The sequence below is a fragment of the Dipteris shenzhenensis genome, chromosome 26 (assembly GCF_047967505.1).
Source record: "Dipteris shenzhenensis isolate YYH24624 ecotype China chromosome 26, Dip_SZ_1.0, whole genome shotgun sequence".
Classification (NCBI taxonomy): Eukaryota; Viridiplantae; Streptophyta; class Polypodiopsida; order Gleicheniales; family Dipteridaceae; genus Dipteris; species Dipteris shenzhenensis.
In genome coordinates, this window is record NC_141621.1 from 37,496,423 (window position 1) to 37,514,625 (window position 18,203).

An 18,203-nucleotide genomic window follows, 5' to 3' on the forward strand; every position below is an offset into this window, starting at 1 on the left:
AGGATATCCGATGGGCACAACACTTTTCGTACACCTCAACCTAGGTTTTATTGAAATGTTCTCAAAGAGGCACACCCATCCGATAAGTACTTGGTCAAATAACACACTAAGGGCGTGTTTTTTTGCAGATGTGCATATCACTAGGGAAAAAATGGTGTACAATGCGTAATCGACCATGCAAAGCATATCTGATGGTGACAATACTTTGCGTGCACCTCAACATAGTTGAAACAGACTTGCGTGCAAAGTGGAGCCCCCATCCGATAAGTACTTTTTTTAATAACACACTTAGGACCGTGTTTTTTCATGGTTGTGCATGACACTAAGGCAAAAACAGTGTTTTATGCTTGATCGACAATGCAAAGCATATCCGATAGGCACAATACTTTGCACACACCTTCAACTAGGTGGAATTGACTTGCATGCAAAGTGGCACTCCCATCCCATAAGTGCTTGATTGGATAACATACTAGCAGCGTGTTTTATTACGGATGTGCATGACACTAGAGCAAAAATAGTATTTATTGCTCGATCGATCATGCAAAGGATATCCGATGGGCACAACACTTTTTGTTATCCGATCAAGAACTTATGGGATGGGCGTGCCACTTTGTATGTATGTCAATTCCACCTAGTTGAAGGTGTGTGCAAAGTATTGTGCCCATCAAATATGCTTTGCATTGTCGAACAAGCATTAAACACTGTTTTGGCCTTAGTGTCATGCACAATCATCAAAAAACGCGGTCCTAGATGTGTTATTCGACTAAGTACTTATGGGATGGGCACGCCACTTTGCATGTAAGTTAATAATACCTAGGTTGAGATGTGTGAAAAGTAGTGTGATGATCACATATGCGTTGCATTGTCGATTAAGCATAAATCAGCGTTTTTGCCTTAGTGTCATGGACAACAACTAATAAAAAACATGGTCCTAGGTGTGATATTCTAAAAAGTCCTTATTGAATGGGTGTTCCACTTTGCATGGAATACCATACCACTGCTTATAGGCACGTGCAAAGTATTGTGCCCATCGGATATGCTTTACATGGTAGATTGAGTATTAAATACCGTTTTTGGCCTTGGTGTCATGTACAACGGTCAAAAAACACGATCGTAGGTGTATTTTTCAAACAAGTACTTATCAGATGGGGATGCCACTTTGCACACAAGTCAATACTGCCTAGGTTGAGGAATGTGCAAAGTCTTGTGTCCATTGGATATGCTTTGCATAGTCGATCTCACATGATACACCATTTTGTTCCTAGTGTTATGCACAATCGTCATAAAATACGTTTGGAGGTGTGTTATCCGAACAAGTACTTATGGGATGGGTGCACCACTTTGTATGCAAGTCAATAAGACCTAGGTTGAGGCATGTACAAAGTTTTGTGCCCATCGGAGAAATGTAGATGCGATAATATTAGAAAATTCTCGGTATGTGTATATGTGTGTGTGTGTGGCAAACAATTTTGATACAACAAAGTAAACACCTAGTGCACAAATTATGCACTTCATACCTTGAGTAAATAAGCTTGTTGATGAGGATAAATACACCCTTGAATAAAAGCACAGTTGTTGTATGACCACAATAGGATCGCTTTGACACCTTTGATTTTGCCCACATGTAAGTTTGCAAATAGTATAAAAAATCATATAATAATATATTAATAGTTTGCAAATGTGTATAGCAAGTGAGTAATGGGAAGTGGAAGTGGGAGTGAGGAGGGAGGAGTGGAATGGGAGAGGGAAGTCATAGGGGTGTATGATAATAAGTATAAAAAATAGTATAATAATATATTAATAGTTTTCAAATGGCAAGTGAGTAATGGGAAGTGGAAGTGAGAGTGGGGAGGGAAGAATGGAATGGGAGAGGGGAAGGTAATAGGGAAGTAGGATAATAAGGGAGTGACATGAGTGAGGGAGTTAATAGGGGATGAAAAAGAGGAGGGTGAGATGGGGAAATATGGGATTTTGGGAAATGGGAGGAGTATGGGACGTGGTGGAAATGTGGGATGGGAGTGGTGGCAATGGGGAGGAAGAAGAAATGGATGGATGGGGGGAGGGCTAATGGAAGATTGGGATGAGGGATGGGGGTCCAATGGGAGAGGGGGAGTAATGGGAGCCAATGGGAGAGGGGATAAATGAAAAGCCAATAGGAGAGAGGGGAGGAATGGAAAGCCAATAGGAGAGGAGGAGGAAAACCTAATAGTCTTCCTTCTTCATTCATTGTCCCCTCATTTCATTCATTGAAGCAAGAAAGCAAGGACGATCAAGAGAGCAAGGAAGGAAGAGCAAGAAAGCAAGAAAGAGCAAACTTACAAACTTTTTCCAGGTACTTGCAAATTTTTTTGATTAATTCTTTATCTAGATTTTTTTTTTAAAATTTGAAGAGAGAGGAAGTAGAGAGAGAAAGGTTGAGGGGAGTAGAAGAAGAGGATGGAGGGGCTGGAGGGAAGGGAGGAGGAAGGGAGGGAGAGGGGGGGGCAGAGTTGAGGGGGGAAAGGAGGAGGGAAGGGAGGAAGGGGGGGAAGGGGGGGACTGGGACAGTCTCCCCTAGAGGGGGGAAGGGGGGTGGGGGGGGAAGGGGGGAGGGGGGGGGGCTGGCAGAAGGGGGGGAGGGGGGGGGACTGGCGAGGGGGAAGGGGGGAGGGGGGGGCTGGTGGCGGGGAGGGGGGGGAAGGGGGGATTAGGGAAGGGGGGGGCGGGGGTGAAGGGGGGGACGGGGAAGGGGGTGGGAGGGGCTCACAGCCACTAGCCCGAGGGAAGGGGGGGTGGGGAAGAGGGGGGGGGAAGGGCTAAGAGGGGGGGCGGCTGGGGGGCTGGCAGCCGTGGCCGCCAGCTCGAGGGAAGGGGGGAGGGAGGGGGCGGGGAGGGGAGGTGGGGATGAAGGGGGGGGGTTGGGCGGCTCACGGCCGCCAGCCCGAGGGAAGGGGGGGTAGGGAAGAGGGGGGGGGCTGGGGGGCTGGCGGCCGCGGCCGCCAGCCCGAGGGAAGGGGGGAGGGGGGGGGGAGAGGGAGCGGGGAAGGGGGGGGCGGGGGTGAAGGGGGGGGAGGGGGAAGGGGGTGGGAGGAAGGGGGGTTGCGAGAGGGTGCGAGAGGGGGGGGAGGGAGGGGGGCAGGGGAAGGGGGGGGGAAAGGGGGGGTGCGAGAGGGGGGGGAAGGGCTGGCGGCCACGGTCGCCAACCCATGGAGGGGGGGCGGGGGTGAAGGGGTGGGAGGGGGAAGGGGGTGCGAGGGGGGTGGGGGAAGGGGGGGTGGAGGAGGAAGGGGGTCGGATGGGGGCGAGGTGTGGGTCGGATGGGGGCAGGGGGGGAAAGGGGGGAGGGTGGAGGGGGAAGGGGGTTGGACGGGGGTGAGGAGTGGGTCGGACGGGGGCGGGGGGGGAAAGGGGGGAGGGGGGGCTGGCGGCCACGGCCACCAACCCGAGGGAAGGGGGGAGAGGGGCGGGGGGAAGGGGGTGGGACGGTGTGGGCTAGTGGGGGGGAAGGGGGGAGGGGGGGTTGGCGGCCGTGGCCGCCAGCTCTAGGGAAGGGGGGAAGGGGGGGTGGAGGGGGAAGGGGGTGGGACGGGGGGGGAAAGGGAAAAGGGGGGGGGGCTAGCAGCCGGGGAAGGGGGGGTGCAGGGGGAAGGGGGTGGGATGAGGGCAGGGGGGAAAGGGGGTAGGGGGGGTTGGCAGCCGCGGTCGCCAGCCCTGGGGAAGGGGGGATGGAGGGGGAAGGGGGTGGGACGGGGGGGGAAGGGGGGAGGGGGGGGAAAGGGGGTGGGGGGGCTGGCGGCCGCAGCCGCCAGCCCTGGGGAAGGGGGGAAGGGGGGGTGGAGGGGGAAGGGGTTGGGACGGGGGGGAAAGGGGGGAGGGGGGGGCTGGCGACCGTGGCCGCCAGCCCTGGGAAAGGGGGGAAGGGGGGGTGGAGGGGCAAGGGGTTGGGACAGGGGCGGGGGGAAAGGGGGTAGGGGGGGCTAGTGGCCGCAGCCGCCAGCACTGGGGAAGGGGGGAAGTGGGGATGGAGGGGGAAGGGGGTGGGACGGGGAGAGCAGAGGGGGAAGGGGAGGGGGGGAGTGGGAAGGGGAGGGGGAAGGGGGGGGGGCAGAGGGGGAAGTGGAGGGGGGGAGCGGGAGGGGAGGGGAGGGGGGGAGGGGTTGAGGGGGGGAGGGGTTTTGGCGGCGGAGGGAGGGGAGGGGAGGGGAAGGGAGGGGAGGGGAGGAGGGGGAGGGCGGGGGGTCGAGGGAGGGAGGGAGGGAGGGAGGGAGGGGAGCGGAAGGAGAGAGAGGAGAGAGAGAGGGAGAGGAGAGGAGGGAGCAGAAGGAGAGAGAGGGGAGAGGAGGGAGGGGAGTGAGAGAGAGAGTGAGGGGAGGGAGAGAGAAAGAGAGAGAGAGAGAGTGTGGGGGGAAGGTATGGGAGAGAGAGAGAGAGTGAGGGAGAGAGAAACAAGGGAGTAGAGGGAGAGAGGTCGAATTCTTACAAGAGCAAAAAATAAGATTTGACTTAGGAAAAGAATGAAAGGGACTTACTAGAAGAAAGTGTCAAGAAGAATGTTGAACACAAATTTGAATTCTTACAACTAAGAGTAGAACTATCACGAGCAAGAGCGACAAATAAGATTCTTGCTCAAATAAGATTTGACTTACTAGAGCGACAAATAGGATTCTTGCTCAAATAAGATTACTATCACAAGCAAGAGCGACAAATAAGATTTGACTTACTATCACGAGCAAGAGCGACAAATAAGATTTGACTTACGAGAAGAATGAAAAGGACTTACGAGAAGAAAGTATCAAGAAGAATGTTGAAGAAAGTATCAAGAAGAATGTTGAACACAAATTTGAATTCAAAAGGAACGTATGAGAAGAATGTTGAACACAAATTTGAATTCAAATTTATAATGAATTCAAATTTCCCTCTCTTTTTTGAAAATTCAAATTTATGCATAGGAGTGGGCTAGTTTTTCTTATATATACTTTTCTTTCCATTAATTCATTCTAACTCTCTCCTCATTTCATTGAAGCAACCAAGAGCAGAAGAGAAAGGATAAGTGGAGCCTTACTTTTTTCACTTTTTCCAGGTACTTGCATTCTTTTTCATTCGTCTTGTAATTCTTTTTCTTTACTTACAATTCTTTTTCAATTAGTTTCTTGTTAAAGTTTTTGAGTTCTATTTCTTAAAATTCGTCTTGTAATTCTTTTTCTTTACTTACAATTCTTTATCAATTAGTTTATTGTTAAAGTTTTGGAGGAGGGGGGCTTTTAGAAGGCATTACAATTCTTTTTAAATTAGTTTCTTATTTGAGTTTTTGAGTTCTATTTTAATTAGTTTTTTATTTATATTTGAGTTTGTAAATTTGAGAAATGAGAGAATAGGGAGGGAGAGAAAGAGAGAGGAAAGAGGAGAGAGGGAAAGAGAGAAATTAAGAGAGAGAAGAGGGGCTCTTGGCAGCTGTGGCTGCCAAAGGGAGAGAGAGAATGAGAAATGAGAGAGAGAATGAGAAATGAGAGGAGTAGGGAGAGAGAGAAAGAGAGAGAGGAGAGAGGGAGAGAGAGAGAGAGGTTCACAGAGAGAAGAGGGGCTCCTTAAATGAGAGAGAAGAGTAGGGAGGGAAAGAAAGAGAGAGGAGAGAGGGGGAGAGAGATTAAGAGAGAGAAGAGGGTCTCCTGGGGGCCGTGGCTGCTTGAGGGAGGGAGAGAGTAGGGAGAGAGAGGGAGAGAGAGAGAAAGAGAGAGAGGGAGAGAGAGAAAGAGAGAGAGAGGGAAAGAGAGAGAGGGAGAGAGAGAGAAAGAGAGAGAGGGAGAGAGAGGGAGAGAGAGAGAGATGTTTATCAGAATGAAACGTGGCGAGAGGAGAGAGGGAAAGAGAGAAATTAAGAGAGAGAAGAGGGGCTCTTCGGGGCTGTGGCCGCCAAAGGGAGAGAGAGAATGAGAAATGAGAGAGAAGAGTAGGGAGGGAGAGAGACAAGAGATTAAGAGAGAGAAGAGGAGGGAGGGAGAGAAAGAGAGAGAGGGAGAGAGAGAATGAGAAATGAGAGAGAAGAGTAGGGAGGGAGAGAAAGAGAGAGGGAGAGAGACAAGAGATTAAGAGAGAGAAGAGGGGCTCCTTAAATGAGAGAGAAGAGTAGGGAGGGAAAGAAAGAGAGAGCTGAGAGAGGGAGAGAGAGAAGAGAGTCTCCTCGCAGCAATGAGAGAGAAGACTAGGGAGGGAAAGAAAGAGAGGGAGGGAGAGGGAGAGAGAGAGAGAGAAGAGAATAGGGAGACTTAGGGAGAGAGAAAGAGAGAGAGGGAGAGAGAGAGAGAGAGAAAGAGAGAGAGGGAGAGAGAGGGAATGAAACTTCTCTGCTAGAAGAGTAGGGAGGGAAAGAAAGAGAGGGAGGGAGAGGGAGAGAGAGAGAGAGAGAGAAGAGGGAGACTTAGGGGGGGAGAGAGAGAGAGAGAGAGAGAGAGAGAGAGAGAGAGAAAGAGAGAGAGAGAGAGAGAAAGAGAGAGAGGGAGAGAGAGGGAGGATTGAAACTTCTGTGCTAGAGGGAGGGAGAGAGTAGGGAGGGAGAGGGAGAGAGAGAGAGAGAAGACAGGAGGGAGACTTAGGGAGAGAGAAAGAGAGAGAGACAGAGAGAGAGAGAGAGAGAGAGAGAGAGAGAGAGAGAGAGAGAGAGAGAGAAGAGAGGAGGGAAACTTAGGGAGAGAGAGATAAAGAGAGAGGGAGAGAGAATGAAACTTCTAGCGGGCCGTGGCCACCAAGAGAGGGAGGTAGAGACACAGAGAGAGAGAAAGAGACAGAGAGAGAGAGAGAGAGAGAGAGAGAGAGAGAGAGAGACTTCTCACAGCCGTGGCCGCCAAGGGAGAGAGGGAGGTAGGGAGGGAGGAAGGCTGACAGAGATTAAGAGAGAGAATTCAGAGAGAGAGAGAGACATAGAGAGGGAAAGAATGACAAATCCTAGTGGCCAAGAGGATAGAGGTAGGGAGGTAGAGAGGGTAAGAGAGAGAGAGAGGGAGAGAGTCGAGGTGCATTCGGGTTGCAAGGGGTTTGTAGGGCAAGTGTAGTTTGCAAGTACTTAATCTTCAAAGATTTGATGGGCGAGAGGTGTGAAAATTCAAAATTTGCAAGAGTATAAAAATTTTCAGCCAACAGTTTTTCCCCCTCTGGCGATACACATCAACAGAATTGGATATCCCAAGTGTAATGTGGCCTCAAATGCGTCAAAACACAAATAGGCCAAAGGGCATGCTATCGGTTTTGATGTTGTGTATTATGAAATGCAATGACCTTTGGCATGCTTATGAGCCATATAGCAAGCAAGTGCATGAAGAAAGAAACAATTCAAAATTATAAATAGTGTTGGATTTATTAAAATATTTTTGCACATGGACAAATTGCATATTTTCAACTTCTTCCATTTTAGGGTGAATCTAGATACCAATACCAACAACTATCAATGTTTTAAGACCATCATGTAGTAGTCCCACTAGTTTGGACTCCAAATTTTCAATCCGTTTTGGTTTTCAACAAAAAAAAAAAAGTTATGGAGCATGCCCTCAAATGGGTGTGCATATTCACTTTAGCACAACATTGGAGGCCCATTCATCCATGCCTTATGTTCTCATTTAGGTGTGTCCTTGGGTTAAGGAGAAGCTCAAGTAGTGTAGCTTTGAATGATTTCTTGGTTGCATGTATGTACAGAATAAAATTTTGATGTTTTTGAATAAATTGCTATATCCTATAGTCTTTACGATGCATGCCATGCAACACAGTGCTTGTAATGCTTCAACAGTCTTGTTCCAAATCCTTATTCCATAATTTTTTGGTCTCATGTTCAAGTTTGAAATTGTACTACAACTTTAAGACAAAGTTTGCCGAATTCCTTGGAGCAATGAATAAGTTATGGGTCATGCAAGATACCTATATACGGAAAATTCCTTGAACCTCACCAAAAACATATACACCCAAGCAAACAATGACCTTACATACATACATATATACATAAATACATATGTGTGTGTGTGTGTGTGTGCATGGAGAAATGTAAGATAATTTATACTTCAATCTTTTAAGATGCTAGATGTAAGCTATTTAAAAGCATCTTGAGCCAAAATCTCCTATAATATTTCATGGTACATGGAGTAGGTATCTAAAGAATTCGACATAGATTAGAATCATGAAAAAGAGGGACAGAAGGTGATTCTCCTTGAAGCTTGTTAGATTTTCTATGGGCACTTTTGTATCTTGGCGGCACATTTCAACAAAGTTGTAATAGCTAAGTGCTGATGAATCAATATTGGATGTATAACAATTGTTTGTTTTCTCGGCCGGGTGACTAAGGAATATGTAAGATAGCATGTGGGATCAACAGAAGGGAAATTATCATTTTATCAAGTTACAAAAAATATACATACATAAGGGGTTTCTTAATTCAAAAAGTGAAAATTTTCATACATCATGGTAACTTTAATCATCTCAAAATTTACAGAAGGGGTGTATATAGGCTATTACATTCCATAGGTTGGGGGGTTTTTTTTAACCCCAAGATCACACGTGTTGTATGGGCTTTTACATATTCGCCCCCTCAGATTTGTTTGTTAATGGCTAAGTGAAAAAGGGAGCCCATTGTTTTTATTTTAGCAAATGCAATATTTCCTCTTAGGATAACTAGAATGGGAAATAAAAACTATTTCTTGTTACATGTCTTCAAGGCTTCTTTGATTGTCCTTGTGTTAATTTGATCTCTTGTAAAGTAAATAAAATCTTTAGGAACCTTTGTGGATGATCTAAAGCTATGAAATTTAGTGATGTTTAAACCGAATAAAAAACTCACATCATCAAAGTGGTTAGTTACTTTTATTTATCTTTGTGTTTGTTGGAGTACAATGGACTATTGAATTAAAGTAAATGTTGAGTAGGTTGGACTGGTCCACATGATTTTTTGCAAAATATTAAGTTAAATGGACTTGTTCACACAATTTTTTGCAATATTTGCACTATTAAAACAAAATACTTTCTCTTACTATAGGAGTTGACTTCAACGCATTTTGTAGTGGAATGGTTGAAGTGAGGTAGAACTATGGATTTTATAACTTGGTGAAAAGTAAGAGATAAAAAAGAGGAGAAGAATATAATGGGTCTCATGACTTTGAAATTGACCTTGACTTGGACTTCAAAAAAAGAGGTTTGGAAGGTGAAGACCTTGGACTATATTTTGCTTTCAAAAAGAAGCTAGAATGTTGTGATTTCAAATTGAAAGTTGATTTTGAATTGACCTTGACTTTGACCTTCAAAAACTAGGTCCAAAAGATGAGGACCTTGGATTTAAGTTTAGTTTAAACAAGAAGGTCAGTATGTTGAGATTGCTAGTTTAAATGCAAAAAAATGCATAGATATAATTTTATTTATTAAAAATTTTATCATACGTTTTAACTCTTTATGCTAGATATAACTATTTGATGGGTTTGAATTCTCATGAGAATCCATGAAGCTACAATTCCTTGATTTGTAGTAGTTTTCAATGAAAAAAATAAAAGTAAATTCAAGATAGCCATAAGAGGGGCTTTAATCCAAATTATGCAACAAAAGCGCCCACAATCAACATGTGTCTTATTGTACAATAGAATATTATGACATTTAAAAACTTAAATGATAAAACCAAAGGGAGTTTAATCTATACGAGAGAATGTACAATGATACAGGCCTTTTTGAAACTTACCATGTGTAGTTCAATTGCCATGGTAGCTACTAAGAACATTTGTTAGTGAAAGGCATTGCATTTGAAAATAAATACTCCTCCACATCACTATTAAGGTTTATACTTGTGAAGAGCTAAAACTCTACATGATGTTCATATCAAAATTACCTTGTAGCTACAAGAAAGATAATACTTCAAAAAATTATTCTACAAACTCGTCTATATCAATTCTTTGGGGGGGAAAACTTGTCTCTTGCACTTGTATTGACCCTAATGATATGCAATTCTTAATTAGCACTACTTGAAACTATCTTCAAACCCATAACCAAGTTGAATTATATTTACAAGGATTTATCACAATAAAGTCATGAAACCTTTCCTATCAATACAACAAAGAAAACAGATACTAGCCGATTCTTTTAAGCATTTGGCATGTTTTATCAATCATGTAAAATAGGGTAGGGTATACCCCTTACTAGCTTTCACCTAATTCATACAATTTTTTAGTTGAGACATTTAAATTTTCTCTTAGGTGAATACATGGAGTAGCACAACTAAGCTAAGTTCAAAGGGGTAGCTTCAAAGTTTGATGCAAAGATCACGAAATTGAACTCAAGACATCAATTACCCAATGAAGGGGTCTTGAATCAATAGGCTTCATAAGCATATGGTCAAAATGATAGAGTAAAAGTTTTTTTAGATTCTTACCCTATAAACAAGAAATAGGGCTCCTTCCCCACATAAATAGATGGATGTCCTCATTATTCACTCTCTTCTTGCTCCTCTAATTTTGCATTTTTGCACCTTGTATGCTCCCTTCCATGAATGAATATCATTTTGAAATCTTTTCAATTGGAGGGATCTAGTGACTCTATAGAAACAATTGTCCACTTAATAAATGCCAAATGGTGGAGGCAATATATATTTGTGTATTTGCTAAATCGTAGGCATTTTATATTGGTGGAATTTGGCATAGTAGATGGACACTCACCAATAATATATTGTTTTAGATATAAAAGAGTATGGCTTGATCTAGGGGTTTGCAATACATGTGTTAGTGATTTTCACTACAAACATGAGATTCTATATGTAGGAGTTGCAATTCTTGGACCTAGGATCGTATGTCCACATAAGATTGGTAAGCAATACAATAAGATGCATCAAGGTATGATGTACCTCCTATTATTTATTCCATCTGACATGGAAAGGCCAAAGACTATGCTATTTGGATGGAATGTATACCCAAAAGTAAGTAATGCCATTAGGTAGTGGGGCCAATATTATGACACATGAAAAAAAATTAGGATCATTAAAAATAAATCTTCATGCCCAAATATTCAAGGAATTCTCTGAATGGCTAAAGACCTACATGCTATATTGGAGGAAGTAGCACTGAAAAACCTTTAAGCAACAAAAGTTGTATTATTTTAAGGGTTGGACATGAGTATTCTGATATCTAGGGGAGGTAAATGATGCCAATGTAAGTCATGGAGGATGGGGCTAGATTCTAACTTGCTACATGATTTCCCTCTAGCCACAAGTGTATATATAACACATAGGTTGTATCAGGTGCACCAAGAAAAGAAGCTTGCCATTAAAGTTGAGGCAAGTTATGGTGGAGTTATTATACTATATATGACATATCTATATGCTTGATAATAAGCTCATAGGGGTGCCTTCATCCTAGATGCACGAAGTAAGCATGATAGGTATGTATGTGGGGGCATGTATAAATGTTCTTATAAAGGGATGCCTTTACATGTTCATGAAATTATGTGCTTAGCAAGAGTATGGAAGGCTAGGTTTGTGGGAGATCATGGAAGTATGAGTAAGCACTCGACTATGAGCTATAAGGACATTGTGCAGGAAATCCTTTTGTCCTTATGTCCTAATGCATATGTTCCAACATGGGAAATTTTCAATTAATATATATGGAAAAATGCAATGGTCATGAGGTGCCATAGCTTGACTAGGTACGTCTTTAGCATTACTTACGTAATAAGGTTTACTAACATGAGAGCTAGCTGGCACTATCACATCACTAAATGTGTGTGTGTGTGTGTGTGTGGCTTGACCCATGTGACTATAATCCAAGCCTAACTCACATAGGAGTATAACCTCAAATTTTGATATTAAGCGAGACCTTTCTTAGATAATTATAAGCCACTCCTAACCTCGTAAAGGGAACTCATCATATGTAAATATAGCACATGGGTTCAATAGAAGGGATTTTTAGATATGAAAGATCCATAAATTTTTATAGAAATATACTTAGAGAAGGATTTTTTATTGAAAATTTTTGTAAGTATGATATATAGGGTTTTAAAGTAATGACATATGCAATCTATATTTGAGAGCACAAGACAAATAGGGCTTTCAAGTATTGACCCTAGGGAGATCCCTCGGGTCACTTGGAATCTATATTTGAGAGCACAAGACAAACACGCACATTGATCCTTCCCAATTTGCAACTCAAGAGTCATTAGAAGTCCTCTTTAATTGATAATCAAGGCCCAACATATCATAAGCTCTTCTCTGCCCACAAAGTAACCTTACTTTCCTGTTGCCTCGTTTCCCGCATAAAACATGTTTTTGCCTGTCTCGAATCTTTCTCCTTGATTGATCTTGTTTGCAACATCATTGATGCTCCTGTATATCGGCACAAAGCAGGTTGGCTTTGCCTGCTCGTTTTGCTGGTTGTTAATCTTGTTTGCAACATCCTACGGTAGATCGTGTTTGCCTCCTTCATGCAAACTCAAACATTTGATGGCACCTCGCTAGCTTGAACATTTCCAGGAATGGAATTTTGCTTAAACTAAGCATCCTCTTTGTGCACGTCGCTTTCGATTCAAGGCAGTGCGCGGGCCCAGCAATCAAACCCACAATCTATTTCAGGTTGTCATTTATCACTAGGTCAATTCAGGTCGACTTAGTCTAGTCCATAAACCGTGTGCGGAAGCTGGAAATCCCGAGGACATCTCCTGCTTGTTATCTTCTCAAACTTAGCTTTCGTCCCTGTTTGTCAAACTTCAGGGCAATACTGTAGCAATGCTTTCATTTGAATACTACTTTTTGTTCGAAAGGGAACTCAGACACCAATATATGCCAGTCAAAAAAGTCATCAATCCCACCAAGCATCCGCATTTCTTTACAAAGCAGCTTTAGATTGGTCAATGCTGCGCTTCTAAAGTTAAGAGCAGGTGCGTTAATGGAGGATCCCTTCGTGACAGAGGAGCTCGGAACCCTTTGCGAAATGCCGAACAGACACGCATGAGTAGACTGACATTTCCTGATTGGAACTTGCCGACTTCCCTGAAAACCAAAGCGTCACTGTGATTTGTCCCTGTATCGATGTCTAATGTGTGACATGTGCTCAAATTCAAGAGTAAATTGCTCTAAGGCGTGACGCAAGACTCTTGAATAGCTTGGAAAACGAACAACTATATAAATCCAGCCTATATTGTTGAATCTCCAGCACTCTAGACCTACAACCGAAACAGAATCAAAATTCAATCATTACTGGAATTCGGCGTGCTCATTTTGAGGCTTTGAGCGGCATCACCATGCAATGGCCGGGCTTTATACTAGGCATTCTGGGTACGCTTCTATTGCTGAGACCAAAATGATTCTGTTAGTGCTTCTAAAACTCGTGCTTCATTTTACGGCGAGAGGCTATAGGTGTGCTTCTATTTTGGATGACAAGTTTACTGTTGATGTTACTCCTTTAGAGTGATTCCTTTACTCAGACAGTGATCGCGCTCATGTACTTTCCACGGGTATTGTTAGCAGGAAACATAGCATCTCTATTGGTCAGGGGAGTCGCGCCAATGTAACATTACTTACTTACACCGATATTGAGATCCTAACAGGCTTTGAATCAGCGTTGAAAATTCGTGTAGGCTTTCTAATCGTCTGTGTGTGTTAGAATGCTGGAATAACGATTAAGCCACTTTATGGATCACCAGGCCAACCTTCTGGAGCATTTTCAAGCGTCGATCAACGGGATCCTTTTCGGCCGATCCTTATGTAATCGCTCTCCTCAATGGAGCGTTGTGGTTGTATTATGGAATTTTGAACCCAAATGGACTACTCATCGCAACGGTTAGCGGAGGAGGATGTGTTTTCCAGGTCTTCTACATATCTGTGTACATGTGTTTTGCCTCCAGGCAACAAAGGGTATGTGAATCCCAGTTGACACGAGTGCGTAGTTCAAACAAGACTAGTACAAGTAAGATATGTTCTACTTTCCTCCTTTGAACATTAAGGCATTAACCACAACGAAATCGCTTGCTTCCAGATGTCTGTCTTCCGGCTTCTTTTACTATCCCTCCTGATCGTCACAATTGCGTTGGTCTCCACGTTTACATTGTGTCACGGGGACCTACGCATCACAGTGGTGGGCATCATGTGTGCTGTCCTTGGGGTTTTCGTGTACTGTTCTCCACTTAGCATCGTGGTAAGTGTATCCATACTAACGTTTACTTTACTAATCTACTTCCCTACACATGAATTTGTTTCTGGACTAACAATTGAAATTCGACTTTGCTATCCTATACGGAAACTAGGGCCAGGTTATTCGCACCCACAGTGTGGAATTTATGCCCTTGTCGTTGTCGTTGTTCATGCTTCTATGCGGAGGAGTCTGGTCGAGCTATGCAGTGGTCGTGCGGGATTTGTATATTGGGGTAAGCTATATGACACTTCTGTTTGAATGCTTATGACAGCTCCATTAATGAGCGCGCGACTGATGGGAAGCTTGGAAATATATACTAAGAACTGACAGAATGCTGGGATACTGCAGGTGCCGAATGCCATCGGCGTTCTACTGGGAGTGGTACAATTAGCACTGTACGCTCTGTACTGGAGGAGAAGCGAGGGTGAAGGGGAAGGGTGCGCGACGCTGGAAGAGGAGTCGACGATGCAGCAATCATGGGTGAACGAAGGATCATGCAAGAAGAGGAAGCAGGAAACGAGGGATGATGAGAGGAGCGAGCAGGAAGGCTGCGATAACAAGGAGGAGGAGAAGGAAGGAGTGTGGACGGCGGAGATTGTTACGTGCATGGAAGCGCAAAATTGATTTTATTATCCAATAGACGTATTCTCAAAGGCTAGCGTTGAACCCAACTCTAATCCTCCCTTTCAAAGTGAAGGGAAAATTAACTTTCACCTTAGAGCCTTAGCTGAGCTGCCGGCTTTCGATCCTTCCCAAGGCTTTGCTGTGTATAAGCCCTTGTGTTTCTAGCACTTCTTCGTGAGAGCGAGAAGTATAGGGGAAAAGCCCAAGTTGGGAGGCTTTTCATGTATGTCGAGGGTCTCGCAGGCTGGACGGTTTGAAAATGACATGCAAACCTACCTCCATCTTCCAAGCTGATTAAGACCTACGAACGTATTTCCAGTAGCCAACGAAGCTTGCGCAGAATATTGATGTGTGAGTCCAGCGATGAGGACTTCCTCGTAGGATGTGCCAACGATCCAACGTTAGGAATTAAATTCTAGTTGACCACGGACCTTGACGAAAAAAGAGAGTGTAGCTGAGTGAGTGCCACAAAACAAAGTTCCAATTCATCTCTCTCTCTCTCTACGCCAGTTTGGGTGAGTGAGTGAGGGGGGCCAAAAAGAAAAAGGCTTTAGGAAGCTTGAACTTTATCATTTGAATTCCCTCCCCCCCCCCCCCCCCCTTTTCCCTAAGCCCCACCCTTCTCTCTCTCTCTCTCTCTCACACACACACACACATACACACACACATCTCAAGACATTGTGCCTTCCATGTTCAAAGCACCTTTATATTTGTGCTAAGTAGTTCTATATTTGTGCTAAGATGCAAAACATATCTCTAGTCACATCCTTTTGTTATATAGATTTGTTTGTATAGGTTTTTCATCCATGAGGAACTTGAATTAACTCTATCCTTTTCCCTACGCTTGTCCACTTTTAAAAGTCTTTTACTTAAAACTTAAAACACTTTCTTCTTGGCCATTCCATTGTCAAATAACTTTTGGTTGAAAATCACGTCAAGATCTTGTTATATAATATGGTATTATGAAAGGTACGAAAACCTCACAAATTTGGGACTCTCCACATTAGTTGAGTCAAGGAAAATGTGTCTTTTGATATGTGTTATTTTCAATAGATCATGCTACTAGATCATTATCATTCAATGCCTAATATCAATAAAATAACCAACTAAATTTAGAACACATCATCATCAGGCATTGATCATTTGACACATTCCATGGAACAAATATTCATATTCCTAATGGGCAATTTCAATTCCTCATATCTCCCTGAATGTCATCTAACATTTCAAGAGTATTATGCTATTAGGGAAATGCCTATGGGAGGAATTATTAAAAAAGAAGAATGGTGAGTAGTGGCTACCACGAGCCATTTTTCCTTTCAGAAATTTTGATTGTGCACTATTTCCCATGCGTCAAGGTTCAAACGGCAGCTAAAAAAGACTTTGATGGAGACAAGAAATGCATCTTCAAAATGACAATGTAGCTTTTGGGCCATTTTCCAAGGCCGATGGCAACCTATGCATCTATTCCATCTGATGTTGACCCATTGAGCATGCATATTTGATTTCTCCGCTAGAAGTACCTTTAATCGCATGGCCAAGGATGGTTTTCAACTACCCTTGGTCCTTTACAATCTAGATTCATATGGTTAGCAAAAGATTGTCTTCAATCATTTCATTTCTAGCATCTCAAACTATGTTTTAATCAACACCCTAACAATGTCCTTTACAACAACAAACAATTGTAACTCTTTGGATAATCGAAGTCATTGCATTGCTTAATAGAGCTTGTTTTACTTTCATTCTTTTTTCCACTTATAAGTTTTCCATTACATATAGTTTCTTCCATGGTTTGATGTTTATCCTATCATTCCTATGCAAGTCCATATTACTCACTATCTCTCTCAGCAACAATTTGCCCCAATGATTAAATATCATTGCATCTAACTATCGATGAACAATACTACCGTCAACCTCTTTAATATGAATTCCTTTGCAAGTTAAGGATTGGAAGCTTAGCATTTTCTTCTTGATGATAGACGCAAATACCACACCATTGTTTTACCAAAATGGCAAGACCCATTTAGATCAACCTAAATAATTATTCCTTTTACTACATTTAATTTCTTGACAAGTTCATTTAAAAATATTTGACTATCACATGAGTTCAAGCTAAAGAACTATCAAATTCACATTTTGGATGTAAAAGTATAGAGCTATAAGACATAAAGCTCCTTTTCATGGATTATGGGAAAAAGTGGTTTAGTGGTTCCCAGTGTAAGAGGAGCAACCAATAGGGAGTGTTTACAAGTCTGCCCACCCTCCACCTCAACATTGCATTACCCCACAAAAAGGAGCACTCCCATTAGTCTACCTCAAATCCCTCACTAACCCCTTGAAATTAGGAAACACTAATTGGGGCCCTTTGGAGACCCCAATTGTCCGCTAATTCCACCAAAATTAGAAATCCCTTATCTGAGAATTTTGAGTTATATAAATGGCATCTTTTTCTATACAAGCTTACCCCTCCCCCTCAACCCATGCTTGACCCTCCTCCCATGTGCAGCTCCCCTAGACAATCCCCAAATGCATTCAAGAGGCTGTGGGCCCTTTTGGGTGAGTTTCCCCCCCCTCTGAGTTTATTGCAGGCCTACCCCCTCCTCTTCTTTGGTCCATTTTTCAAATGTGGAACTCGTTTGGTAGCTCCTCCATTCTCCCTCCATTTTGCAAACATGGGAACCCATTTGGTAGCTACTCTGCCCCCTCCTACTTTGTTCCACTATCTTTCTCCCTCTCCAGCACATCCTACAACAGCTACTCATCCTCCTCTGCTCTAGTCAAACTCCTTATCTCTCCATTCCTAGCTATAGCACACCTCGTACAATAGTAGCTCAGCCCCCCCTATTCTTTCTCCCTCCATTTCTAGCTACAACACCTTCTGCAGTAAGCTACCCATCACCCTCTGCTCTTTCTCCCTCCATTCCTAGCTACAGCACGTACTGCAATAGCTACTCATCCCCCTCTATTCTTCCTCCCCCCATTCCTAGCTACAACACCTCTTGAAGCTTCTCTCCACCTTCAGTTGCACCCTCTGTAGCCTCTAGGGGACCCAGTATGTAGAAACCCCATATAGCACGTGCGATCAAGGGGTATTAAAAATTTTCCCTACCTACATATTTTTGTAACCTATATACACCCCTTTTGTAAATTTTATGGTGATTAAAGTATCCCTTGTGTATGAAAATTTTTACTTTTTGAATTAAAAACCCCTTATGTATGTATACTTTCATAGAAATACAAAAACCATTTTGTTGATTGCATGTGCTAGCTTACATATATTTCTTAATGGTGCCCTCGAACTATACCCACCCCCTCTCTTGCTCTCTCTCCCTCTATTGGAGCTGCTCTCTCCCTCCTAGCTGCACCTTTAAGTCCATTCTTGTTGTTCTAACCTCTCTACAAGCATGGTGAGGGGACCATACACCTCCTCTATATCTCAAAGGAGCAAAAATGCATTGGGTGTATGGG

At 43.5% G+C, this 18,203-nt stretch overlaps 1 protein-coding gene across 1 annotated transcript; it reads left to right on the top strand.

Moving 5' to 3' along the window:
• Positions 1 to 13,221: 13,221 nt before the first annotated feature.
• LOC147885029 (bidirectional sugar transporter SWEET16-like) lies at positions 13,222 to 14,735 on the top strand. The gene is made up of 6 exons (XM_087397252.1): positions 13,222 to 13,255; positions 13,448 to 13,487; positions 13,624 to 13,834; positions 13,956 to 14,114; positions 14,224 to 14,343; positions 14,460 to 14,735. Exons 1-6 carry the CDS (start codon positions 13,222 to 13,224, stop codon positions 14,733 to 14,735), a joined length of 840 nt encoding a protein of 279 aa, XP_087253378.1.
• Positions 14,736 to 18,203: the final 3,468 nt, after the last annotated feature.

Coding starts and splice junctions, on each gene's coding strand:
- LOC147885029 (XM_087397252.1), top strand. CDS start 13,222: ATGCAATGGCCGGGCTTTATACTAGGCATTCTGG. Junction 13,256..13,447: donor CTTTATACTAGGCATTCTGG/GTACGCTTCTAT, acceptor TATTGTTAGCAG/GAAACATAGCATCTCTATTG. Junction 14,115..14,223: donor GTTCTCCACTTAGCATCGTG/GTAAGTGTATCC, acceptor TACGGAAACTAG/GGCCAGGTTATTCGCACCCA.